The sequence below is a fragment of the Brassica napus genome, chromosome A6 (assembly GCF_020379485.1).
Source record: "Brassica napus cultivar Da-Ae chromosome A6, Da-Ae, whole genome shotgun sequence".
Taxonomy (NCBI): domain Eukaryota; kingdom Viridiplantae; phylum Streptophyta; class Magnoliopsida; order Brassicales; family Brassicaceae; genus Brassica; species Brassica napus.
Window position 1 is genome coordinate 3,844,963 of NC_063439.1, and position 27,795 is coordinate 3,872,757.

Here is a 27,795-nt window from a genome sequence, read left to right on the forward strand (position 1 = left end):
TTCTTTTCTTATGCAGAGGGTTGATGTGGTGTGTCTACTGTCTACTGTCTAGGTCTTTTGTTTGTTTGTTCAGTGGTGGTGTCTAAGGTCAGCCTTAATCTCTTAAAAGTTAAAACCATTAATGAATTGAATAATGACTTTTAGTTTAAGAATTCTTTTGATCGAAGGAAATCCATGTATTATCTTTCTATTCAAAACGATGAGAATAAAATATGGTCTAACCAGTAAATGCAAAGGAAATAAATGAAATGAAATCCTCTTGGTGTATTTTTTCTTCTTTTTTTTGTAACACAAAATCTTCTTGGTGTATATAACAAATTCACCAAGAAGAAAAGCATAAATTATACATTTGATTTTAGAGATTTTATCTATTTGCTAAAAAAGGAGGAGTTGACTTTTACCTTTTTCTTCTTTATCGGCAAATGTGAGTGATTACGTGACAAATGCAGAGTCGCAATATTGAATGAATTTGCTTTTGTAACATGCACTGTAATTATTTGTTTCTGACCCGTGCCATACACATTGACGCTTGTTTGTTATGTATATAACATAAGTATCATTTACACTTCTTTAGTTCAGCTTGTAACTATTTTCTCTCTTCCTCGGTTTCTCCTCTCAAAATGAAGAGCTTTGATACGGTGGAATCCGGTGACGCCACCGGGAATAACTTCGACGATGATGGTCGGGAGAAGAGAACGGGGACGTTGATGACGGCGAGTGCGCACATAATCACGGCGGTGGTAGGCTCAGGAGTGTTGTCGTTGGCTTGGGCTATAGCACAACTTGGTTGGGTGGCAGGAATAGTGATTCTTGTAACTTTTGCCGTCATCAATTACTACACATCCACTATGCTCGCTGATTGTTATCGGTCGGACACCGGAACACGCAATTGTACTTACATGGACGTCGTCCGAGCTTACCTTGGTATGTCTTTTATTAATGTTTGGCATGTTTGAAAATATAAACATGGTATAGTTCATTGGCTTTGAAAAAATTTACTTTATTTTAGTTGTAAATAACTTAAGGATTACAAAAATCGAATGAAGTTAGTTAGGATTAGTTTGATTTGAAGATTTTTTTTTTCGTCAAAAGTTGTAACATTTCTGTTTCGGGTTGTTTTAATATAATTTGATTTTAAAAAACAGGTGGTAGGAAAGTGCAGTTATGTGGACTGGCACAATACGGGTGTTTCATAGGGGTCACTATTGGTTACACCATCACTGCATCCATAAGCTTAGTGTAAGTTGCAACTTGTGACTTATTTTTGATTACGTTATGGTTACTAACGTTTTGTGAAGAAAAAATAAGTCTTGGTTAATATGTCGTGTTGGCTAGAGCGATTGGGAAAGCAAATTGTTTTCATGACAAAGGACATGGGGAGAAATGTTCCATGCCAAATTATCCATTCATGGCGGTCTTCGGGATCGTGGAGATTATTCTTAGTCAGATTCCTAGCTTTCACAAGCTCTCTTTTCTCTCCATTATCGCCACCGTTATGTCCTTTTCTTATGCGTCTATCGGAATTGGTTTAGCCATGGCCGTTGTGGCAAGTACGCTTCTCTCTCCTTATCTTATCTTTTTGTCTTTAAAATATACATTTGTAAAACATGCTCACGCAATTTCAAAACCCTATGCAAATATCTTGACACATGCATTTAGTTGTTTATTTTTCTGTTTTTACATAAAAATGTAGGAGCTCTGAGATACGTCTATACACATATTCAAAACTGATTATAAACTGGGTTGACTTGTTCGATTGCATTAGTTGTCAATCTTTTCAAACGCCCTCGTACATACAAAAAGTTTGTTTAGGTAGAAAAGCATCTCGATCTAAGCCTCATATATTGTAGGATTCTCACAGATTTGTAAGATGATATATGCATGTGATTTTTCTAACTAAAAGGGTGTGATATGAAAGGTGGGAAGGTTGGCAAGACGGGGGCTACGGGCACAGTGGTTGGAGTGGAGGTAACTGCCTCTGACAAAATATGGAAGTCTTTTCAAGCGACTGGAGACATTGCTTTTTCATACGCTTATTCCAGTATTCTCGTTGAGATTCAGGCATGCATTAATCTTTTCTTTTATAGATGTTTTGGTGGTCATCATCAAAATAGCTAGTGTGGCAATTTTTTTATATCATTATTGCTTTTTATTTGCATTTGAGTTTAAAAATCATATGATATATGTTGGTTTGGTTAATAACTTTTGATGATGTTATTAATTATGATTCTTATCAAGAGAATATATATCTTGAATTTGACACAGATCACTTTAAATAATAATTAGCCTTCAACCGCGGTTCATACGTTAAGCTCTTAAAAAACAATGAATCTCAAACGTTTTCTTTCTTTGCTTTTTTAGGATACATTGAGATCAAGCCCGCCAGAGAACAAAGTCATGAAGAAAGCAAGCCTTGCCGGAGTCTCAACTACAACTTTTTTCTACATGTTATGTGGCTGCATTGGATACGCCGCATTTGGAAACAAAGCCCCTGGAGACTTCCTTACCGACTTTTTTTATGAACCTTACTGGCTCATCGATTTTGCCAATGCTTGCATTGTCCTCCACCTAATAGCAGCCTATCAGGTAAACTCATAAGAATATAGCTTGAGTCTCAGATCAAGGATTGCTCGATTATAAAGAAATAATTAGTACCTACTACTAACAACTTTGAAGTTACCGAAGTCTCAAGATGAAAACAAACATTGATGATGTTTTTAAAATGGGCAGGTGTTTGCACAACCAATATTCCAATTTGTTGAGAACAAATGCAACAAAGCATGGCCAGAAAGCAATTTCATCACCAAAGAACATTCGATGAACATACTATTCCTCGGAAAATGTCGCATCAGCTTCTTCAGACTGGTGTGGAGGACAGCTTATGTGATTTTCACAACAGTTGTAGCAATGATATTCCCCTTCTTTAACGCGATCTTGGGTCTTATCGGGGCAGCCGCATTCTGGCCGCTAACAGTTTACTTCCCGGTGGAGATGCACATCTCGCAGAGAAAGATTAAGAAGCATTCTATGAGATGGATAGGGTTGAAACTCCTTGTATTGGTTTGTTTGATTGTTACCCTCCTAGCCGCAATAGGATCCATCGTCGGCTTGATAAAAAGTGTCAAGGCATACAAGCATTTCCACAGTTAAGATTAGTTACTTGTAACCTAAGCTATCTGAAATTTGTGGTGACTACTTCGTTCAAGACAAAACAGTTGGTAGTAACTACCGCTACATATTGTTGTGCATGTCTGTCTTGTGTATCTTATATAGTTAACGGCGTTGACTTGCACGCTTGCTTATCCGGTTTATAGAACATTGGTATTATGGCCTTATGGGAGCAGATTTACTTTGAAGTGTTCAAAGAAACATTCATATTGTAATGTTTTTATCAAAAATTTCAATCCTATATTGGAACTAATAAGTGTTTCAAAAAAAATATTGAAACTAATATTTTGTATTGTTCCATTAGATTGAAAAAAAGAAGTAAAAGTCTAATAGAAAACAAAAATTTGGAAAAAAGGAGGAAAATTTAAGGTCAAGTCAATAGCCTACACATGACAAAAAAGGAGGAGAGTATGAAACCAAAGGATCTAGACCTTAGAGCATCTTTAACCGTGTCTCTTAGCCCGTCTCTTAGTGTTATTAAGTTAAAAAAAAAAGAAAAAATGCAATTATCTTTAGGGACGTCTCTTAATCAAGAGACAGAAGAGACGCCTCTTGTAGACAGACGTCACTTTCTCTTGCTTCCTGTTGAATCTCTCGTCCCCTTCCCAGAATCAGATGAATCTGTCTCCTCTCTTCCTCACTTTTGATTGATAATACTCATGAGTGGAAGTTCAAGCAGGGAGGCCCTTTGTGGCATTGTAGGTTTCAATTGAATCAATACTCTCTCTGATGCTTTCCTTGAATCAATAGAGAGGAGGAGGGAAGGATAATGGAATCGAAACCCAGTGGACCAGTGGCGTTAACAGCGGAGGAAGAAGCCGTTTCCTTGAATCAGTCTCTCTCTCTCTCTCTCTATCTGAAACCATTAAGCATGCCATCAGATCCCAGAATCGTGTCATTGTTGAAGGAAATAATCTGGTGAGTCAGTCTTTTGAATCATTGTGTGTTCTGTATGTATATATTGTTTGCTCAGTTTTTGCGTTGAAAGAATGAGTTGTTAAAGTTTTCGTTTTGGTTAATACTTCTCGGCTCAGGTTTGTATTGGAGACTTTGATTGATTCCTACTTCTACAACACTTGGTCCCTCATTTGTCGGCTGCGAGAGGTGGGCGGATACTTCTTCATCTCGTGAAGAACATCCTCCACTACAAGAAAACAGCTACATACTGAGGGAAAATATCGTCGGTATGTCGTCGGAATAACGCTATTCCGACGACATACCGACGAAAAAAGTCCTCGGAAATAACTCCTCGGAATTTCATTTTTCCTCAGAAATTCCTCGGAAATTTCCGACGGAATTCCGAGGAAACGAATTTCCGAGGAAATTCCGAGGACCACATGTTCGTCGGAATTTCCTCGGAATATTCCGAGGAAGATGTCGTCGGAATATCCCGAGGGATACACTTCCTCGGAATATTTCCAAAATTAAAAAAAAAATATAAATTTATTTTTTTAAATTGAAATTCGAAAATATAAAATTATAATTGAAATAGAAAATATATTTAAAATACAAAAAAAATAAAATAGTTTTTATAAATAAAAAAAATGTTTTATAAATACAAAATTAGTTATAATAAATATAAATATTTTTATAAATATGAAATCATCTTTTTATAAATACAAAATAGTTTTTATAAATACAAAAAAAACTAAAATAGTTTTTATAAATAAAAAAATGTTTTATAAATACAAAATTAGTTATAATAAATATAAATATTTTTATAAATATGAAATCATCTTTTTATAAATACAAAATAGTTTTTATAAATACAAAAAATAATAAAATAGTGTTTATAAATAAAAAAAATGTTTTATAAATACAAAATTAGTTTTAATAAATATAAATATTTTTATAAATATGAAATCATCTTTTTATAAATACAAAATAGTTTTTATAAATACAAAAAATAATAAAATAGTGTTTATAATAAAAAAAATGTTTTATAAATACAAAATTAGTTTTAATAAATATAAAATAGTATAAAAATTAAAAAAATAGTTTAAATAAATCACAAAAACAGTTAATAATTACAAAAAATAGTTTTAAAAATATTTAAAATGTTAAATAATTACAAAAAATAGTTTTCATAATATTAAAAATGTTTAATAAATATAGAAATTTATATTTTTTATATAAAATACATAAAACGTTTTATAACCACAAAAAAATGATTTTAAATATTATATATATGATTTTTAATCTTAAAAAAGTTTTATAGATTTTAAAAATGTTTAATAAATATATAAATGAATTTAAAATGCAAAAAATAGATTTTATATACAAAAAACGTTTTCAATATATATATATATAATTACAAATTCGATTTTTATAACCACAAAATTAATAAAAACTAAAAAAACAAATTCAAATCAAGTGATACAAATCAAATCTACCATTCACCCTAACAAAATCTATAAATCTACCATTCACCCTAACAAAATCTATAAATCTCATTCCAAAATCATCAAATCTACTTAAAAACCATACAAATCTAACCTAAAAGAGTGGGATAGGGTTCATACATGAGGATTAGGGTGGAAATCGCGAGGGAGAAGAGAGAAAGCGCCGCAAATCGCAAGGGAGAAGAGAGGAGTCGACGAAATCGCAGGAGAAAGAGAGATTGCGGCGGAGAGAAATGGGGAAGAAGGTCGGGCTCGACCTAATAAAATGAGGGGTCCGACGGAAATTATCCGTCGGAATTTCCTCGGAAATATTTACTATATCCGTCGGAATTTCCTCGGAAATCATTAATTCAATTTTCGCGAAATATTTGGCGGCTTGGTTTACCCGGTTAAATGAAAATATTCCGAGGAACCAGGTTTCCTCGGAATTTCCTCGGAATTTACCGAGGAAATTCCGAGGAACCAGGGTTTGGGGTTTCAAAACATCGATTATTTTCGCCGTATTTCATTTCTTATACAATTATAATGCATACCATTGAGGATTCTTTGTATAGATGATCATAAACCATGAAATAACAAAATTTCAAAAATAATTGTAAGTATTCTCTTTACCGTTTGTTAAAGTGTATAAGTGTTTCTCTTATGTTGTGTGGTTTTCGTTCATGCAATCGTAAAAGTGTTTGTTATTGGGTAAAACACCAAAATTTGACTTCATAATCTGGTTAAGACACTTAATGAAGGTTATATACGTGTTATTCAATCCGTAAAACGTTGTTTTCGGTTTAAAACCCCAAGTTCCTCGGAATTTCCTCGGAATTTTCCGAGGGAATTCCGAGGAAAACTCTATCGTCGTCAGAATTTCCTCGGAAAATTCCGAGGAAATTCCGAGGAAAAGGAATGTATAATCAAATCCCTAAATCGACAAGATCTATTCCGAGGAAATTCCGAGGAAAACCTTTCTGCCCTCGGAATTTCCTCGGAATTTTTAAAATCCCCCCAACGGCTCTCTAACGTCTATAATATTTCCTCGGAATTCATCGGTTTTTTCCTAGGAATACTATTTTCCTCGGTATTCCGTCGGAATATTCCGACGAACTGAATTTTCCTCGGTATTCCGTCGGAATATTCCGACGAACTGAATTTTTAGGATACATTGAGATCAAGCCCGCCAGAGAACAAAGTCATGAAGAAAGCAAGCCTTGCCGGAGTCTCAACTACAACTTTTTTCTACATGTTATGTGGCTGCATTGGATACGCCGCATTTGGAAACAAAGCCCCTGGAGACTTCCTTACCGACTTTTTTTATGAACCTTACTGGCTCATCGATTTTGCCAATGCTTGCATTGTCCTCCACCTAATAGCAGCCTATCAGGTAAACTCATAAGAATATAGCTTGAGTCTCAGATCAAGGATTGCTCGATTATAAAGAAATAATTAGTACCTACTACTAACAACTTTGAAGTTACCGAAGTCTCAAGATGAAAACAAACATTGATGATGTTTTTAAAATGGGCAGGTGTTTGCACAACCAATATTCCAATTTGTTGAGAACAAATGCAACAAAGCATGGCCAGAAAGCAATTTCATCACCAAAGAACATTCGATGAACATACTATTCCTCGGAAAATGTCGCATCAGCTTCTTCAGACTGGTGTGGAGGACAGCTTATGTGATTTTCACAACAGTTGTAGCAATGATATTCCCCTTCTTTAACGCGATCTTGGGTCTTATCGGGGCAGCCGCATTCTGGCCGCTAACAGTTTACTTCCCGGTGGAGATGCACATCTCGCAGAGAAAGATTAAGAAGCATTCTATGAGATGGATAGGGTTGAAACTCCTTGTATTGGTTTGTTTGATTGTTACCCTTCTAGCCGCAATAGGATCCATCGTCGGCTTGATAAAAAGTGTCAAGGCATACAAGCATTTCCACAGTTAAGATTAGATACTTGTAACCTAAGCTATCTGAAATTTGTGGTGACTACTTCGTTCAAGACAAAACAGTTGGTAGTAACTACCGCTACATATTGTTGTGCATGTCTGTCTTGTGTATCTTATATAGTTAACGGCGTTGACTTGCACGCTTGCTTATCCGGTTTATAGAACATTGGTATTATGGCCTTATGGGAGCAGATTTACTTTGAAGTGTTCAAAGAAACATTCATATTGTAATGTTTTTATCAAAAATTTCAATCCTATATTGGAACTAATAAGTGTTTCAAAAAAAATATTGAAACTAATATTTTGTATTGTTCCATTAGATTGAAAAAAAGAAGTAAAAGTCTAATAGAAAACAAAAATTTGGAAAAAAGGAGGAAAATTTAAGGTCAAGTCAATAGCCTACACATGACAAAAAAGGAGGAGAGTATGAAACCAAAGGATCTAGACCTTAGAGCATCTTTAACCGTGTCTCTTAGCCCGTCTCTTAGTGTTATTAAGTTAAAAAAAAGAAAAAATGCAATTATCTTTAGGGACGTCTCTTAATCAAGAGACAGAAGAGACGCCTCTTGTAGACAGACGTCACTTTCTCTTGCTTCCTGTTGAATCTCTCGTCCCCTTCCCAGAATCAGATGAATCTGTCTCCTCTCTTCCTCACTTTTGATTGATAATACTCATGAGTGGAAGTTCAAGCAGGGAGGCCCTTTGTGGCATTGTAGGTTTCAATTGAATCAATACTCTCTCTGATGCTTTCCTTGAATCAATAGAGAGGAGGAGGGAAGGATAATGGAATCGAAACCCAGTGGACCAGTGGCGTTAACAGCGGAGGAAGAAGCCGTTTCCTTGAATCAGTCTCTCTCTCTCTCTCTCTATCTGAAACCATTAAGCATGCCATCAGATCCCAGAATCGTGTCATTGTTGAAGGAAATAATCTGGTGAGTCAGTCTTTTGAATCATTGTGTGTTCTGTATGTATATATTGTTTGCTCAGTTTTTGCGTTGAAAGAATGAGTTGTTAAAGTTTTCGTTTTGGTTAATACTTCTCGGCTCAGGTTTGTATTGGAGACTTTGATTGATTCCTACTTCTACAACACTTGGTCCCTCATTTGTCGGCTGCGAGAGGTGGGCGGATACTTCTTCATCTCGTGAAGAACACTCCTAACATAGACAAACGCTCGCTTCAAGATCTGCTCTTCTTTCTCCATGTTCCTCGAACTGGAGGCAGGACTTCTTTTCACTGGTGATGATCTCTCTCTCTTACCAAAAGTTTTTTTTATGAGTTAATTGATTTTTTTTATTCGATTAATGCTTTGTTTTTGGTAGTTTCTTGAGGAAGTTTCCTGAGTTTGCTGAGTTTCTGATGCAGCAACGGCAGTGGCGTATTGGAATTACTTCATACGGCTAGAGATGAAGCTGAGTATGTTGTGTTGCGCTGTATCACATGGTTTTTTCTCACAGTGGTTGCAAACTCAAAGAGGGATTGTCTGGTTGATCTTGCTTTCTTGTTGTCACTTCAGAACGAGCTGTGGAGTGAGAACCATTTGGTTGTGCAACTGATTCTACTCTTTTGGTACCCTGCAAGTGTTGAAGAGGAAGATTATTTTGCTGTGTGGCATTGCTGGAAATACAGAGAGTTACAAGCAGCACGTTGTGGCAGTATTCAGGGCCAGTGTGCCTATGAACAGAGAGGATTAAAAGGCTGGTTTCTGTGTACATGTTCCTCATTTACGCATCTCCTATAGAAGATTACTTTGAGATAACAATGTTTTTTTTTTAAGAACTTCAAAATAAGAGACTACCATTGGAGACCCAAAATCAATAAGTTCTTAACTAAAGTTCTTATTTACTTTTAATTACTAAAATAATGAATAAGAGACCCAAATGGGGTTATGGGTTAATCATGCTCTTAGATCTACAAAATTTTCATTCACTGTACTATTCGATTAGCTGCGTGTACTCTGAGGCCCGTCTCTAAGGGTGTGCTGATGGAGCATTTGCACAGAGCCCAAAAAGATTTTAAGCAATTTTAGATATAATTTAGGGCATTTTTTAAATAATTTAGAGTTCTTTTTCAGACAATTATTTTGTTATTCACATGGAATATGCACAGGGTCCATAAAGACAATGAGACAGGCCTGCTCCACACCTGCTAGATCCTCTACTTTGAAATGGCTTTCGGATGTCAAGCTTCTTAGTTTGCCTACTTCTTTGGCCGAGTCCATTTAACATCCAAGACGCCTTAACATATGGAGGCACTCACATCGCCTTATTGTCTTTTTGGCTCTATATGATTTTCACATCATTCTATTTTTCACTTTAAAGTATAGTTTGAGGTAAAAAGTTTCAAATTCTATTCTATTTTTCACACTATAACTAGAGTAAAAATTTGGTGAACAATAAAAAACTAAGTAAAATTTTGTGTTAAGAAAACTCGAGTAAAAAAATTGGTTAAATCTATTTATAAATTAACTCATTTATTGTTTGTTCATTATTTTATTTTTATAATCTAAAATAAAGTAATAAGGGAATAAAATCTAATTCTAATATAAAATTAATCTATTTTGAAGAAAAAGTAGAAGGATCCATTGGAGATAATTTTATGTTACTCGTTTAAAACTGAATGTTTTATGGATTATTAAAATATCTTAAAAGTAAGAATTCGTATTAAAAATCAACAACATAAGAATTCGTATAATCAGCAACATTCGTACGTCTCTTAAATTCATAGGGTTGATGTGTTAGTGGTGCCTAGATCTTGTGTTTGTTTGTTCAAAGTCAACAATTATTTATTCCCAAAATGTGCCAGTCAACCCATTACTGAATTGAATAATGACTTAGAATTTATGAATTATTTTTATAGAAGAAAATCCGTATATTATCTTTCTATTCAAAACGATGAGAATAAAATAAAGTCTAACCAACAAAATTTAAAGGAAATAAAATCTCGGTGTGGATAACAAAATTCAACATTAAGATTATGAAAAATGATACATTTGATTTTTTTAAAAGAACGAATATAGACTATACATTTTTTTAACTTTATCTGATGCGTTCCAAAAGAGGTAAGAGTATCTCCAAAATATCATGACCATTGACGTTTGTTTGTGTATATAACATTAATGTCATTTACTCTTCTTTGATTCTGCTTGTAACTCTTTGCTCTCATCCTCCATTTCTCCTCTCAAAATGAAAAGCTTTGACGCGGTGCATAATCCCTCTGCGGTGGAATCCGCTGACGCCAACGTCGACGATGATGGTCGGGAGAAGAGAACGGGGACGTTGATGACGGCGAGTGCGCACATAATCACGGCTGTGATAGGTTCCGGAGTGTTGTCGTTGGCTTGGGCTATAGCACAACTTGGTTGGGTGGCAGGAACATTGATTCTTGTAACTTTTGCCGTCGTCAATTACTACACATCCACTATGCTCGCCGATTGTTATAGATCGGACGCCGGAGCTCGCAACTATACGTACATGGACGTCGTTCGATCTTACCTTGGTACGTATTGTATGTCCTTTTTATTGTCAACGACTACGTCGGTATGTTTTAACCACGAAATATAAACACAATGGTATATTCCATTAGCTATGAAAGATCTAAGTCTATTATATCCTTAGAGTATGTGTACTATGATTTTGATGAAAGGATAATGAAGATTATTTTAAGTATATTTATAGAACTACAGGTGGTAGGCAAACAGTTAGCTAAAAGCGTTTGGTTTTCTGTGTGAGATTTGTTCTTTTTATTCTGTTTCAGTTTGGTTTAGACCACCTTAAATTTGAATAATGAAAATAGTTTTTTGATGTAAAAAACAACAGGTGGTAGGAAAGTGCAGTTATGTGGACTGGCACAATACGGGTGTCTCGTAGGGGTCACTATTGGTTACACCATCACTGCATCTATAAGTTTAGTGTAAGTTGTTTCACAACTTGTAACCTCCTTTGATTATAATTTTGTGATGGTGACTAACATGTTGTTTTGTGTTGCGTCGGTTAGAGCGATTTGGAAAGCAACTTGTTTTCATAAAAAAGGACATGGTGCGAAATGCTCCATCCCAAATTATCCATTCATGGTGGCCTTCGGGGTCGTGGAAATTTTTCTTAGTCAGCTTCCTAATTTTCACAAGCTCTCTTTTCTCTCCATTATCGCCGCCATTATGTCATTCTCTTATGCGTCTATCGGAATTGGTTTAGCCATTTCCGTTGTGGCAAGTATGTTTTTCTCTCCATATCTTGTGTTTTTGTCTACTTCTGTGTAACAGGCTCAAGCAATTTCAAAACACTAGGCAAATATCTTGATACATTCATTAATATAGGCATATGATAAGCATATGAATTTTCTAACTATTGGCGCATGAAATATAAGGTGGAAAGGTTGGTAAGACGAGTGTGACGGGCACGGTGGTTGGAGTGGACGTGACCGCATCTGACAAAATATGGAAGGCGTTTCAAGCAACTGGAGACATTGCATTTTCATACTCTTTTTCCACTATTCTCGTTGAGATTCAGGCATGCATTCTTTTTCTTTTCCTATAGATATTTTGGTGGTCATCATCAAAATAGTGATTCTAGCTAGCAATTTTTTAACTGTTGCTTTTTATTTGATTTTTATTAGTATTATAGAAGAATGAATCTCATGTATCTTATTCTTTATCTTTTGTAGGATACATTGAGATCAAGCCCACCAGAAAACAAAGTCATGAAAAAAGCAACACTTGCCGGAGTCTCAACTACAACTGTTTTCTACATCTTATGTGGCTGCATGGGATATGCTGCATTTGGAAACCGAGCCCCCGGAGACTTCCTTACTGACTTTGGTTTTTATGAACCTTACTGGCTCATCAATTTTGCCAATGCTTGCATCGTCCTCCACCTAATTGCAGCCTATCAGGTGGGTCTCTGACCTAGTGCCTACTACAAACAACATTGAAGTTACATAATTCTCAAGATGAAAATAAACATATTGATGATGTTTTTAAAAATGGGCAGGTGTTTGCACAACCAATTTTCCAACTTGTTGAGAACAAATGCAACAAAGCATGGCCAGAAAACAATTTCATCAACAAAGAACATTCGATAAACATACCATTCCTCGGAAAATGGCGCATCAACTTCTTCAGACTGGTGTGGAGGACAGCATATGTGATTTTGACAACATTTGTTGCAGTGATATTCCCCTTCTTCAACTCGATCTTGGGCCTTATCGGAGCAACAGCATTCTGGCCGCTAACAGTTTACTTCCCAGTGGAGATGCACATCTCGCAGAGAAAGGTTAAGAAGTATTCTATGAAATGGAATGCGTTGAAACTCCTTATATCGGTTTGTTTGATTGTTTCGCTCCTAGCTGCAATAGGATCCATTGTCGGCTTGATAAATAGTGTCAAGGCATACAAGCCTTTCCATAGTTAAGATTAGTTATTTGTATCCTAAGCTATCTGAATTTTGTGGGAACTATTTCTTTCAATAAAAACAGTTTGTAGTGTTGGTGCATGTCTGTCTGTCTTAAAGAGTTAACGGCGTTGGCCCAAACGCTCGCTTGTCCGGTGCGGTTTCGTCCGCTTATTTAGAATATTACTAGTATACTATTATGTGATCAGAAAGGCTTACTTTTGAAGAATGTAGAAACAGATTTTCTTTGAAGTGTTCAAGGAAACATTCATATTATCAGTATGTAATTAATGTTTTTTACAAAAATCTCAATCATATATGGGAATTGAACTAATATTTTGTATTGTTCCCTTAAATAAAAGGTAAGAAGACTAAGAGAAAAATAAAAAAAATTATAAATGGGAAGGAAAGCTTTTGTGAATAAATATATGTTGGTCAATTCAACAGTACGAAAGCCAAAAGGAGAAGGAGAAGGAGAAGGAGAGTGTTCAAGGGAGAAACTAGATCACTCCTTTATCTCTATGGTGTAATTTGTCTGAGGTCTAATATTTGTATTTCACTTGTTGGTTAATGAAAAGTTCATGTTGAGCAAAAAAACAATGGGAGAAGGAGAGTGAAACCAAAGGATCAAAGTTCATGTCTTTTTATACTCGAACAAATTATAAGTGTTAAATACACTTAAACTAAAAATTAATTTGAATTGTAGACCTGAATTATCAACCATTATGTTCGGCAAACTGACGTCATTTTATAATGGATAAAATCTTGAAAAAGTTGCAATAGCTGCAGATCGAACCATGGTCCCGACGATAACAATCAAATTTACATACTACTGTGCTACGACAAAATATATTGTTTGATTATTAGATTTAAAAAATATGTAGACTTTGATATTCTAAGATAAGAATTATTTTTGCTTACACATTTTATTTAATTCAAATATAGTTGCATCAGTAATTTATGTATTTAAAAAAATTTAGATTGTTATACATGTAATAAAATAGAAAATGATATTTCATAAATTATTCAATCTAATTTTAAAATGACATTTCTCAACTAGTTATCTAAATTCAAATATTTAAAATTAAAGAGTCTATATATAACAGTGATTACAATTTTTTTCTTAAAGATCAAAACTTAAATTTTAAAATAAACACTATAAATAAATCTAAATAAAATTATATAAAAATTAAAATACATAGATTTACTTTAAGCTTTATAAATTAGAATTACATCTATAATCTATGTATTTTAAGTTTTATATAATTTTATTTAAATTTGTGTAAATTTTTTATTTTAAAAGTTAAGTTTTGACTTTTAAGAAAAAAAATGAATCACTATTAAATAAAATTTGTAAATAAAAATATTTTTTTATCTTAGAATATACAGATGACAGTCTATATATGTTTTAAATCTAATAAGAAAACAATAAAATTGTTGTAGCACAAAGGTACATAAGTATGCATGAAATCTTTGGGCCAAGGTTTGATTCGCTGCAAGCACATTTTTTTCAAGATTTCTTTCATTATAAAATGACGTTGTTTTGTCTAACATAACAGTTGACTAACGCGGTGTTAGTCAAGGTAAGTTTTATGTTTCACGTTTGAAACTTTAGTTCTACAATTTAAAACAACTTTTGGATGTCAGCTAACTCTATTGCGGCCCAACCCAATGATCCATTTGTATCACAAACTTTACATTTTGATCATAAGTTATAAGCAAAATATCAAATTACTCAGTAAAACTACTTTTGTAATATTCGAATACAAAATCAATAAATGAATTTTTAAATAATATATTAACTTATTATTTCAAAAAACATATTAACTTATTTATTAATTATATATAGATTGGAAGCTTTAATTTATTGAATCTAACATTTTTATAAAATATTTATGAAATATAAAATTATAAAAATTAAAATGATATAAAACAATTAATATAGTTATTTGAAAGATACATAACTGTAGAGATTGAAAAATATGAACCTTTAAATATAAAATTTTCAACAGTAAGACATCAAATATAAGATTTCATTGTTCAAAACCTTAAAATTTTAAATTCTGAAGTTGTTTTTAAAATGTATAAGACTTTATATTTAAAATTCTAAAGTTACTCCTTAGAGATGCTCTTAAGATAGCTTTTGAGTGTGAAATTAGATCATTATCAATATTATCTTTCTAGCCTTATATAAATATTAACCGTATAAAATCTAGTCCAAGATAAACATTTATTGTAAAATAAATTCCTGACTTTGAATTAAGAATGAAAGAAAAACGAACGAATTCTAAGTCAAATGGTATAAAAGGAAAAAAGTGAAATGGATATTTTACGAAATCTATATGAACAGAATGTTTATAGTATATGAATCCTTTCACTTATTTTCATGTAAAATAAAATGGAAATAATATTCAAATTTATTTAGGGGGTGTTATTGGTTCTATGATTTTAATGGATTTGAAAATCCAAGCAAAATCTAGTGTTATTGGTTCTATGATTTTAAAATCTGTATTCAAATTCATTGTTATTGGTTCTATGATTTTAAAATAGATTTCAAAATTAGGTGTTATTCAATAGTAAGGATTTGATTAAGCATTTGATTTGAATTTGGATTTGAATAGATTTATAAGTGTTTTAGAGAGTAAAATACAAAGAAACAAATATTGAGTTATAACTTGTTATTTTGAATGGATTTGTCTTATAAATTTTTTCTAACATTTAAATTCCAATATCTCACGTTTCATCATGCAACAAAAATTCCTAAAAGCCATGGCACTTTCATCATGCAATATTCTATTATTAACACCAACTTTTATTTTTCAGTAGAATATGTCATCGTTTTTTTTTGGTAGGAGTATGTCGTTTCTTTTGAACAAAAAGTTATATTTCCTGATTTTTTTTATTTTCTATTATTTCTATATTGATTTCCGTTTTCCATAATACATGTGTCATGATTTCTATATAATCTTCATTATACACACAGAATTTTATAAACACACAAACACATAAAACCTAAAACCAGAAGCATCAATGGGAGAATCACATCAAGAAACACAAGACCCATCACAAGAACGAGAAAAAGGTTCATATATTCAATGGAGTCCTGAAGAAAATAAAACTTTGATCAATTTACTTTTAGATGCTGTTGCTTCGGGTTTGCGTGACAGTAATGGCACATTCAGCAAATTTACGATGGAGAGACGAATTCTATCTACTCTCAATCGAATGCATGGATGCAATAAAACCTATCAACACTACTCAAACAGAATGAAGATCTTGAAAACAAAATATCTAAACGCGGCTGAACTTCTTCGTTTTAGTTCTGGATTTGGATGGGATTCAACCACAAAAAGGTTTACAACTTCAAAAGAAGTATGGGCTGAATATCTAAAGGTAAATAAACATAAGGCTGTATTATTATTATTATTTTTTTCATTATGTTAACTTTTTTTTAATTTTTTTTTGGCACATCCAAAGTTCAAAAAGTTTCGTGATGAAATATTTGAAGAATTTGATGATGTCAAACTTATATTTGACAAGAATAGCGACGGGTACGAATGCTATTGGTTTAGGTGAAACTACTGATGCACAAACAGTTAGAGTTGCAGAAACAGAAAAGGAGCAAGCAAATTGTGGTGAAGAGTTTTCTTTTGATGTCCAACAAAACTATGAATCACAATCATCTTTTTTTTTGCAGTCCTTCAGACGATACTTTGGAAAAGCTTCCTTTAAGAAAGAGACAAAAAACTAGTCCTCTTAACAAAGGTGATGATCTGTTCACTCAAAAAGAAAGTGTAGAAGAAGCTGACGAGCTGAATACTTTGACAACCATCACTCAGAAACTCTTCAATTTGATAGAAGAAAGAGAGACAAGACAAAAACAAGAAGCTGAGCAAAGAGAAGCAGAGAAAAAGAAAAATAATCTATGGGAAGCAGTCAAAGAAGTTTCTGATTTGGAAGAACATGTACGTTTTGATGCTGTTAAGCTGATCAATCAATTAGGAATGAAAGACGTATTCATTAGCATGTCTGTTGATGAACATTACGGATGGATTAAGCATAACGTGATAGGATTTTGATTTGAGCCATTATTATGTGTGGTTTTTATTTATTTAATTATTTACTGATATTGGATTTTATATACTGGTTTTTGCATTTGATTACATGGTTTTTTATAATAAAATTAGTGTTGCTATCCTTTGTTTTAGTTTGAAACATGACTAAGCACATGTGTCTTTCATACAAACATATTAGATGCACTAAGCACATGTAACTAATATTACGATGCACTAAGCACGATGCACTAAGCACAAACATATTTTTTTTTACTTTTTAATTGAATGTAAAGTATATGTAAATATGTAAAAATTTTAGTTTCTTCGATTGCACAATTGTCATTTTATATTTATGTAAAATTTACATACAATTAAAAAGTAAAGTTTTTTATATTTAACACATCAATATTTACATTTTTTTTACTTTTTATTGAATGTAAAGTTTACATAAATTTATAAATGAGAATTATGTAACTGAAAAAAACTTTACTAACTGAAAATGTAAAATTTATATAAATAATGATCTAGGTTGCTTATTGAGAAAACCATCAAATAATTACTAAAAGTCTCGTGCTTGTTTGATAGGTTCTAAGCTCTTTTGTCAATTTATTATCAAACATGGATTCAGAATTTCTTGGCCAACAAGAATCAGAAGAAAAAGAATCATATTTGTCTCATGAAGATGATGAGTTAGATGCCCATATTATTTTATTGGTGCTCCTAGTTCTTTGCCAGATGATGTGTTTGAAGAAGCAACAACGGGAACTTCAGTTGCAAATTGAACGTCCCACATGACGCCCAATCACAAGAGCTGGTCAAGATTATATAGATCATGTCTTAAAAGAAAATCCTCTTCATTTCAGAGAGTTATATCGGATGTATCCAAATATTTTTTTGAAGTTATGCAATCTTCTCAGAGAGAAGACAAGTTTAACTGATACAAGATATATCAGCCTTGAAGAAATGGTTGCATCTTTTCTCCTTGTAGTTGGTCAAAATTCGAGGTATTGCTATACAAGAGATACTTTTAAGAGATCCAAGTTTGCTATAAGTGAGAATTTTCTCCTTGTAGTTGGTCAAAATTCGAGGTATCGACTACCAGTTCCAGAAGGTACACATATATATATATATATATATATATATATATATATATATAATATATATTGTAAATCATACATATTTTTTCCAGATAATTAACTAATTTATCGTTTAATATCAGGAAAATTTTATCTAGTTGACTGCGGTTTTGCAAATCGTCAGAACTTCTTAGCTCCATATCGAGGTGTTCGATACCATCTACAAGAGTTTTCTGGTCAGGATTCTACTCCTCAGAATGATAAAGAGTTGTTTAATCATCGTCATGCTTCCTTGAGGAATGTTATCGAGAGAATTTTTGGTATATTCAAATCTCGGTTTCTAATTTTTAAATCTGCACCCCCTTTTCCTTACAAGACACAAACAGAGATCGTACTTGCGTGTGTTGGGTTACATAATTTTCTTCGGAAGTTTTGTAGAACAGATAATTTTCCTGCAGAAAAAGACTCTGAGGATGTAGAACATGTTCAAGAAGTTAATAACAATGACGAAGAAATTTTTGTAACTCAGGATCAGCAAAGAGAACATGCCAATCAAGTGAGAGCCACAATAGCAACAGATATGTGGAGAGATTTTATAAACATATGATATATGAATGTGTTTTACATTTTATATACTTTGTTTTATTATAAAGCTGAATTTATTGCAAATCCATTTGATTGATTTTAAAATTCCATTTATTTTGATTCTGAATTATGTATGTTTGATTTCAAAATCTATATGTTTGATTTAAGAATCAACGGATTTCTTAAATCCTAGAAGAATTCTCAAATCCATTAAAATAGTAGAACCAATAACCCCTACTTAGTTTTGTTTTTAGTTGAGTACATTTAATATTTCCTTTAGTATTTGTTTAAATATTGCAGAGTATGATAACAAAAATTTGGGTAGTGTATAAAATTGTAATGGTGATTTTTCTATAATAAATAAAAGTGGTTCAACACACATATAATATATCAAATAATCTAATTATAATAGACAAAGTTTTTTTTTTTTTTTGTCATCTATTAGATTAATAAAAGGTTCAAACAGAGTGTTACACACAAAGTCAGCAAAGGTATACAACCTTTCTGAAATCATAAGCCGGCGTAGAAACAAGATACTACCCAGAAACAAGGACTGAAGCAAACACTTACCCCCAAGAAACTAACTTAAACTAAGGAGAACAAGATAACTAAGCGCCAAAGGAGAATAACCATACAATCAAGGAAGGCGAAGCAACCATCGTTAGAAGCAGGATTGATCGAGAAAGCGTAGCAGGCCTATATTATTGGGGTTGAAGGAGAAACCACGAACAAACACCACACTTACCATTGCTTCACCTCAAAGAACCCAAAGAAACATCAAATTCCAACCCGAGCAGCCAATGAAGATGCATGTTTGGCAATCGACTACTCCAAGACCTCACGCAATTGAGCATAAGCTCCACAGCCCCTTACCAAGTAATCCGGAAGAACCCGTCGGTTGCAGACCAAGGGACAGCACAACTTCATAACACTTGCACTTCACCCACTGAAATCTAAATGAACGACCGAGTGAAAACGGCGAAACGAAAGATAACCACAAGAAAGACATCATACGCTCCAAGGATGATAGCTTCTATCCGGAGACCACAGAGAAGAACCTAATCGCAGACCCGAGAGAAGACACCATCCACACTTGCCGCAGACCACACAAACTCCCAAGCGCTTAAGAAATCTGATTCTCTTATTAGAACTAAGACCACTAAGGCATAAAACAGAACAAAAGAGAACCTTTGATGCACTAACGAAAGGGCAGAGCTGGAGAAACTAGCACAACGCACCACCATTGACCACCTGAAAACGAGACACCAGGATCGATGGAAGAATTACAACCCCACATCAGAGCCGGCTAAACCTGCCACCGCGCACCAGAAAATAATTTCGAAACTAGCAGACCCCCCCAAGCAATCCGGTAGAAACACAGACACACGCTCTCACAACAAAGCCTTTCACAAGCAACCACAGCCTCAAACTAGTCTAAATAAAGATAACTTCACCATACTATAAACGTCAAAGAAAAGGTTGCAAACAGGAAAAAATCAAGACAAGACGAGGCCCATGAACTTCACCGGTGTCGGACCACTACCAACAGGCCAACGACCACCTCACCGAAGCCAATCGCTACCTCAGACCGCCGATTCTCCAATCCAGCGAGAGCGAACAAAGATCTGACCAAATAACCACACAAAACATCTCTTTGAAGCCAGATCGCAACCCAAACCTTCAACGTCGCAAGTCCAAAGTGGAGATCCGCCAAGCTAAGAAGAAAAAAAATTAGAACCGCTTCCGACGGTGGCAAGAGACGCCAACCGCCGGAGCAACAAAGATGAACGACAACGGCGCCTTTTGCTTCGAGAGAGAAAGGGACTAAAGTTAAGGACAAGGTTACATATAACAACTCTGTCTATGTGTTTTGTTTTTTTTTAATAGACAAAGTTTATACCTAGAAAGTTTGATAATATATAATATCATGAATTTTATTTTGTCTTTTAGAAATTTTTTTTTTTAAATTATAACTCTAATTTTTTTATAAATAAAAAATAATAACTCTATAAATTAATAAACTATCATATTTCTAACATGATTAATTATAGAGTTTTTACTTTAGTTTCAAAGTAAATCTTCTTTTAATGCGGTAATTCATTTATTAACTAGTACTCCCTCTGTTCCTTAATATTACATATTATAGAAAAAGAAATTGTTTTAAAAATATTTATTTTTTATATTTTCAAGACATGTTTTATTAACTAATTGCATATTTTAAAAAACTTAATTGTCCTTACTTAATTTTTATTGGGTTAAAATTATGAAACAAAAATAAACACAAAAAATTATGCAAATTTAATATGTTTTATTAAAATATGTAAAAAATGTATAATATGCAACATTAAAAAACAGAGGGAGTATATGATTTTAAGAGTTAGATAAATATTATCACAGAAATTATCGTCGGAAGCATATCAAAGAAGCACAAAACGTAGTATTTTTCTTCTTCTTTCATTATCATTCAACTAATTTCAGGTATCCTCATTGTCATAAATGTTATTATCTTCTTATGAAACTATGACTAAATACAATTTAAGAGATTACACAGTCACGGGCCATTCAAGGTTTCCAAAACAAGTAAAACCAATTACACAGCAAGAACCACAAGCAGGTCAATAATCAAATAAAAAAATACCAAAAATAAAGATTCTCTAAAATGAATGTAAGATTCAACGTACAGAAATGCTCCTTCCACATAAGCCTTGATATATGTGCATATATATATATATGACTCTCAGTATACTTTGTACATGTGCCAAGCTTGACTGTCAAAAGACTTGTGTCATTTACTCTCCTCTCTTTTCATGTCTCCTTCTCCCCCTCTTACAATGAAATCCTTGGACACACTCCACAATCCCTCGGCGGTTGAGTCCGGTAACGCCGCTGTGAAGAACGTCGACGATGATGGTCGAGAGAAGAGAACGGGGACGTTTCTGACGGCGAGTGCGCACATTATCACGGCGGTGATAGGCTCAGGAGTGTTGTCTTTGGCTTGGGCATTAGCACAGCTTGGTTGGGTGGCTGGAACCATGATTTTGGTGATTTTCGCCATCATCACTTACTACACGTCTACTTTGCTCGCCGATTGCTACAGAGCGCCGGACCCCATCACCGGAACACGCAACTACACGTACATGGGCGTCGTTCGAGCTTACCTTGGTATGCAATTTATTACCATTATCCTTTAAATCATTTTTATCAGCATTATTCAAGATTTTTTCAGTTTTATATAGAATTATGTTTCTGATCAACAATTTAGTCTACTGATATTAATAATTTTTGGTATTATATGGTAAAAATATTCTTGTGAAGATACATTTTTGATCTTTTCCTATTTTTTTCATAAGATGGTCCCAGGAACAAATTAAGATCAAAGTAATGTTTTCTTGCAAGATCAAAGTAATCAACCATTTTTAGTGTATCCTATCTTTTGAGGAACATTATTTTGTGGTTCTAAATTTTTTTATTTTGAAAATTCTGCATGCTCTTCTTGGGAAGATATATGAGTTAATTATCAAAATCTACAAAAAGATAAAATAATTATGAAATTTATCTTCTTTCCAAAATTACTTAATGAATTGAATTGACTAGTGTAGGATTATCTCATTAAAGAATGCTATCATTAAATTTGATTGTTGGCCTCCCAAAAAAAAATTGAATTCAAAATGAGAGATTGATCCAAACTTATCCACAAAAACAAAAGATTATCCGACTTTTTAACATCAAAGGATTAATGACAATAAACAATTTCGATGCTTAAGTCCTGCTTCGTGTAATCGCTGCTGTTGATTGACAAAAACAAAGACTCCTATGTAATTTAGAAGAGTAACTAAGTTTTAGAATACTCCATAACATAAAACGACAGGTGGTAAAAAGGTGCAGCTATGTGGACTAGCACAGTACGGAAACCTCGTTGGGGTCTCTATTGGTTACACCATCACTGCCTCCATAAGCTTAGTGTAAGTCGTTACACAACTGATAACTTATTTCGGTTACAATTTTTGTGATGGTAACTAAAACATGTGTGTGTGTTGCTTTGGCTAGAGCGATTGGGAGAGCAAATTGTTTTCATGACAAGGGACATGGTGCGAAATGTACCGCATCGAATTATCCATACATGGTGGCATTGGCGGCCTCCAGATTCTTCTAAGTCAGATTCCTAATTTTCACAAGCTATCTTTCCTCTCAATCATTGCCGCGGTTATGTCCTTCTCTTATGCATCTATTGGTATCGGTCTGGCCATCGCCAAAGTGGCAAGTACGGTTTCATTTCCTTTATTCAACGTTTAAATGTTTACATGAATCTTCAATGTTCGATCGAGCTAACGGTGGAAGTGGTATAATTATGTGGAAGGTGGGAAGGTTGGTAAGACAACACTGACAGGTACGGTGATAGGAGTGGACGTATCTGCGTCTGATAAAGTGTGGAAAGCGTTTCAAGCGGTTGGGGATATTGCGTTTTCGTACGCTTACACCACTATTCTCATTGAGATACAGGTATGTACTACTTTCTTCTATCGTTCTTTGAATATTTGCATTTACATAGTAGTCATATATATGATGTATTAGTTAGTGTATGGATCTATTAATGTTTTTTTTTTGCTCTTAGAAGTAATCTCTAACTACCGATTATGGATATATTAGTTAGAGAATATGGATCTACTACCACTTCTATTCTCTCTTTCACCAAAAAGGGATAAAGAAGAAGGTGGCATTTACCTTGAAGATAAGATGTTACTATCAACTAGAGTATTAGCCTAGTAGGCATGCATCTACAAAAAGGCTTGATGGATTTTTTAATTATATATGTGAAGCTCTAAAGATACTGAAGCTCAAATATGTTTTTATTTTTTTTCTTTGTTGCAGGACACATTGAGATCAAGCCCACCAGAGAACAAAGTGATGAAGAAAGCAAGTCTTATTGGAGTCTCAACCACAACTGTTTTCTACCTCTTATGTGGTTGCATTGGGTATGCTGCATTCGGAAACTTATCCCCTGGTGACTTCCTTACCGACTTTGGGTTTTACGAACCTTTCTGGCTCGTCATTTTCGCCAATGTTTGCATTGCTGTCCATTTAGTAGGTGCCTATCAGGTAATTGTAGCATTAACAATTATATCTCTTAAAGTAAACCTATCATTGACAAACAAACATGAGAACGTAGCACACATTTAAAAAGCAAAAACAGCTAATTATCACAACACACTTGTAATCTTCTTAAATATTCTTGTGTTATCCTCTGTTTTAGAAATTTAGATTAATAGTCGAAATTAGTAGAAATAGAGTTAGTTTGGTTTAAAATATAATCATTTTAATGATATCTTCTTAATCCTAGTTTAATATCATTTGCAGGTATATGTTCAGCCTTTTTCCAGTTTGTTGAGAGCAAATGTAACAAAAAGTGGCCTGAAAGCAATTTCATCAACAAAGAATACTCGTTGAAGATACCATTGCTCGGAAAATTTCGTGTCAACTTCTTCAGGCTGGTGTGGAGGACAAACTATGTGATTTTGACAACATTTATTGCAATGATATTCCCCTTCTTCAACTCCATCTTGGGTTTGCTTGGGGCACTTGCGTTCTGGCCGTTAACAGTTTATTTTCCTGTGGCAATGCACATTGCTCAGACAAAGGTTAAGAAGTATTCGGGTAGATGGTTGGCGCTGAACCTCCTCGTGCTGGTTTGCTTGATTGTCTCCGCCCTAGCTGCTGTGGGATCCATTGTTGGCCTAATCAATAATGTCAAGAAATACAAGCCTTTCGAGAGTATAGACTAAGTTACTTATGCTGATCTATTTTAGATAAGAACTATATATTATTTCTTTCCAGCAAAGTATTTTAGCTAAAGAATAATGTTGTAAACGTATTATGCTATTATGTTTTGTTTTATGATAAAGATGAAAACAAATGCTAATGGATCTATTAGTAAATCGTATGAAAATCGTTAATTTTTAGGAATACAAGGGGGAACTAGAAACATATGCATCTGTGACTATAACACAACAACACATGACAATACTAATAACTTTTTTTTTGAACAACTACAATACAAATAAATAACTAACAACATAATAGAACTGGAATCCACATGACCACGGATAGAAACAGTACAATTCTGCAAAACAAAGACAGTACTACCTAGCACAAAAAAAGAACACAGTACTACACTACATGCCATTAAATCGCATCGCATCATCGTACATGCTTTTTCTTAGTTATCTCTACCACCCAGAATCAGAATCCACAGTTTCTCTATATATACATTAATGAATTCAGAAGACAAAAATCTCTAGCAACAAGACAAGTAGCCTCGTAATTACACAAGTGTTCCAATGTCTGAAAAGGATGAAAGATTAAGGGTGTCGAAAATGATAGTGTCAAGAAGATGGGTTTTCAACCCAAACATTTCGTTTTTCATGATTACAAGTGTAGCATGCTCCTCTTCTCAAACAAGCAATACCAAACTAACTTCATCTGTAACCAACTAAAGTTGATTATCAGAACATATCATGGACGTTGAACAAAGGAAACAAAGGAGCAACAATCTCATGTTTGTTTTACATTCAGAAATTCCAAAATGATTTTAATCTAATTTATACAGTTACATAACCAAATCAAAGGCAAAAGAAGAGTGACAAAGAAACTCACTCTTCATCTCACTCATAAGATCCCAAACCCAAAATAAAAAAGGTGAAAAGCCAATACGAAACCTCACACTCCAAAACAAGAAACTCACTATATACATCCTATTTTGTTAACGCCTTTAGAAGATTTTTTTTCAAAAAGAAAATACTCCCAAGGCCATTTTTTGTGACTAAAATTTCAGAACCGTAAAAAACAAAAATTCAACCTTATTTCTTTTTTCTTCAGCCGAGTGACGACTCACTGCAAAGCTCTTTCCTCATCCGCTGATTAAACAACCTGCAAGCATCCATACTCAGATCAATCGCTGCAGAAAGCGCCACGTAAGCAGCTGCATCCTCCATGCAGCTAACGTGCTGCACACTAACCTCCACACACGGCTTACTACATTTCCCTTCACCTTCCACACTCGCTGACATCACAAACCCTTTATACCCACTCCCCAACCACAGCCCGTATCCATAGTCCCCGCTCCCTCCTCTCGGACTACTCGCCGGCGACGTACCTCCGCTGCTTCCACCGCTGCGTCTTCTCGTTCTGCTCACGCTACCCGCTGTTGGCGACGACCCCAGCTCGATCGAGAACTTGCCACCTCTGTGGGAACTAATACTCGACTCCGTGAGCACGATTCCCGCGCCGCTTGATCCGTCTGGGATGAGCTCGAACCTGTAGCCGAGCCCGTCGGTGGCTCCACCTCGTTCCCTCCACGCCTCTAGTCTCCCCACGGCTTCCACGTGCCGTCCCCGGGACGGAGGATGAGCCAAGAACCGGGGTTTGACCGGCTGACACGGTCACTTCCAGGAGATGCCACGAAGGGGGTAACAATAGACGCCATAGCCACTGGAGAACCTGACAAATCATGGACCGTTATGGACCATCCTTTTCGCTCTTTCCCGGGACGTTCTCTCTCGCTCCCGAACGAGTTTAACCAGCTCCGTGGAACGCTCGTCTCCGGCGGCAACGATCTAATCAATAAAGAAACATATACAAATAGTAAGTTAAAAAAAAAAAAGTAATTTAATATCACAAAGAGTAAAGTTTTATACTAAATATCCTAAAGAGTAAAGTTTTCAATAGATCCAGGAATGTGATAACAATAATCTATGGCGTTCGATCTTATGTTAAAGCGCATTTCGATTTGATTTGATTCCTCGGGGGAAAATAAATAAGTTTAAATTTTTTAAAAAGCGATTTAAAAAAAAAAACTCAATTTCCGACAAATTTGGTAAGATTGATTTTGATTGGTCGGGAAACTAACCTCGATCTCATCGTACGATCGCCGGTGTTCCGACAACTAAATTTGCAAGTGAAAACCGGTTGTCTGATACTCCCTTGAATCTGAACCACCTGAGGACTACACTCAGGCTCCCCCTCGAACTGAAACACGAACCTAGGATCAGGCTCCGCCTTCACATTCAGATGAAACGACGACTCTTTCCCCGCCCCTTTCCCCACCGATATCCACCCGTTATGGAACACGCACTGCTTCCCCTGCGCGCCGGCTAGATCCAGCGGCACGGAGACTTCCGCCACGTGACGGCCGGGATTCACGCCGCACGCTCCTCCGGCTCTTCCCGTGTAGATGAAGATCTTGAGGCACGGCTTGGAGGCGAAGATGGATCTGGAGGATAAGCGGGCGACGTCGGAGCTGCTGAGGTGGAACGTGGCGGCTAGGGTTTGGATCTCCGGGAACTGCGTGGCTTCCAAGGGAATGTAGGGGATGGCTGCGGTCTGCGGCGGGAAGTTTTTGAGTTTGATTTTGCAGAAAGAGGTGGATGGAGAGGGGTGCACGACGGAGCTCGACGTCTTCGCCGCTTGAGGAGCCTTCAGAGCTAGGTTGTTGATCGTGAGGCGGATGAAAGGACAAGGATCCATTTAGGGCGAAGGAGAGAGAGAGAGAGAGAGGAAGACTAAGGGTTTAGGGAGAGAGACATTAACATGGACAGTAGAGAATTAGACAAAAGAAAACGAAGGTGACGAATAAAACGCAGCGTTTTAATGGCGCCGCTGGAGTTTAACGACCTAACCACCAGCGAACGCTGTTTGTCTTCTTCGCTTTTTGTATTGCCTCTGGTTCTTAAGTGGGGCAAGAAGGAAGCTCGAATACATTTTTTCCATTTTTTGCATTCCCTCCTTTCTTTCCTTTTATTTTTTTCTGAATTGTTCAATACGTCCTTGCTCTCTCTGAACATATAAAGATTAGCCCCGGATTTATTTCTTTACTATTTTGACCCCATTTTATTGAAAGAGAGAAATTACACCATCTTGCCTCTCAAATAGCAAACTAGGTCAGAGTAATAACAAAAAAAATTATCAATAATAAAAATTATGATCATAATTCTTTGATAAAAGTATTATGTAAATTTTTGAATGCAATTTACTTATGCCAATCCAAGGTATTAAATATAATTCTAAGTTTTAACAGACACATTTACTTGTACATTTGCATTGTAAATTTATGATTTATACACACATAAAATCAAATAACAAATTTATTATTATATTCGTAAAAAGATTGGGATTAGGCATAACTTAATTATCA

General features: G+C 34.8%; 3 protein-coding genes, 1 long non-coding RNA gene and 2 pseudogenes across 5 annotated transcripts; 5 read left to right on the plus strand and 1 right to left on the minus strand.

The window, feature by feature from the left end:
• Positions 1 to 393: 393 nt before the first annotated feature.
• Positions 394 to 3,356, plus strand: LOC106349715 (amino acid permease 8-like). Its single transcript, XM_013789687.2, has 6 exons — positions 394 to 924; positions 1,146 to 1,239; positions 1,336 to 1,550; positions 1,919 to 2,061; positions 2,362 to 2,586; positions 2,731 to 3,356. The coding sequence occupies exons 1-6, from the start codon at positions 621 to 623 to the stop codon at positions 3,148 to 3,150; spliced, it is 1,401 nt and encodes a 466-aa protein (XP_013645141.2). The 5' UTR covers positions 394 to 620; the 3' UTR covers positions 3,151 to 3,356.
• A 581-nt stretch (positions 3,357 to 3,937) lies between these two features.
• Positions 3,938 to 7,506, plus strand: LOC125575822 (amino acid permease 8-like). Its single transcript, XM_048734938.1, has 4 exons — positions 3,938 to 4,086; positions 4,203 to 4,272; positions 6,718 to 6,942; positions 7,087 to 7,506. The coding sequence occupies exons 1-4, from the start codon at positions 3,938 to 3,940 to the stop codon at positions 7,504 to 7,506; spliced, it is 864 nt and encodes a 287-aa protein (XP_048590895.1).
• Positions 7,507 to 8,026: 520 nt separating this feature from the next.
• Positions 8,027 to 9,339, plus strand: LOC106446034. 2 transcript variants are annotated; one of them, XR_001288637.3, is made up of 3 exons: positions 8,027 to 8,440; positions 8,557 to 8,744; positions 8,828 to 9,339. It is a non-coding gene; the product is annotated as an uncharacterized LOC106446034 (long non-coding RNA). The 2 variants fall into 2 exon arrangements; XR_007340182.1 differs by having other exon boundaries at positions 8,029 to 8,440; positions 8,871 to 9,339.
• Positions 9,340 to 9,806: 467 nt separating this feature from the next.
• Positions 9,807 to 13,964, plus strand: LOC125610160 (amino acid permease 8-like). The gene is made up of 6 exons (XM_048782104.1): positions 9,807 to 11,003; positions 11,324 to 11,417; positions 11,502 to 11,716; positions 11,871 to 12,013; positions 12,168 to 12,395; positions 12,494 to 13,964. The coding sequence occupies exons 1-6, from the start codon at positions 10,691 to 10,693 to the stop codon at positions 12,911 to 12,913; spliced, it is 1,413 nt and encodes a 470-aa protein (XP_048638061.1). The 5' UTR covers positions 9,807 to 10,690; the 3' UTR covers positions 12,914 to 13,964.
• Positions 13,965 to 21,136: 7,172 nt separating this feature from the next.
• Positions 21,137 to 24,519, plus strand: LOC106350671 (annotated as a pseudogene).
• Positions 24,520 to 25,145: 626 nt separating this feature from the next.
• Positions 25,146 to 27,316, minus strand: LOC106368425 (annotated as a pseudogene).
• Positions 27,317 to 27,795: the final 479 nt, after the last annotated feature.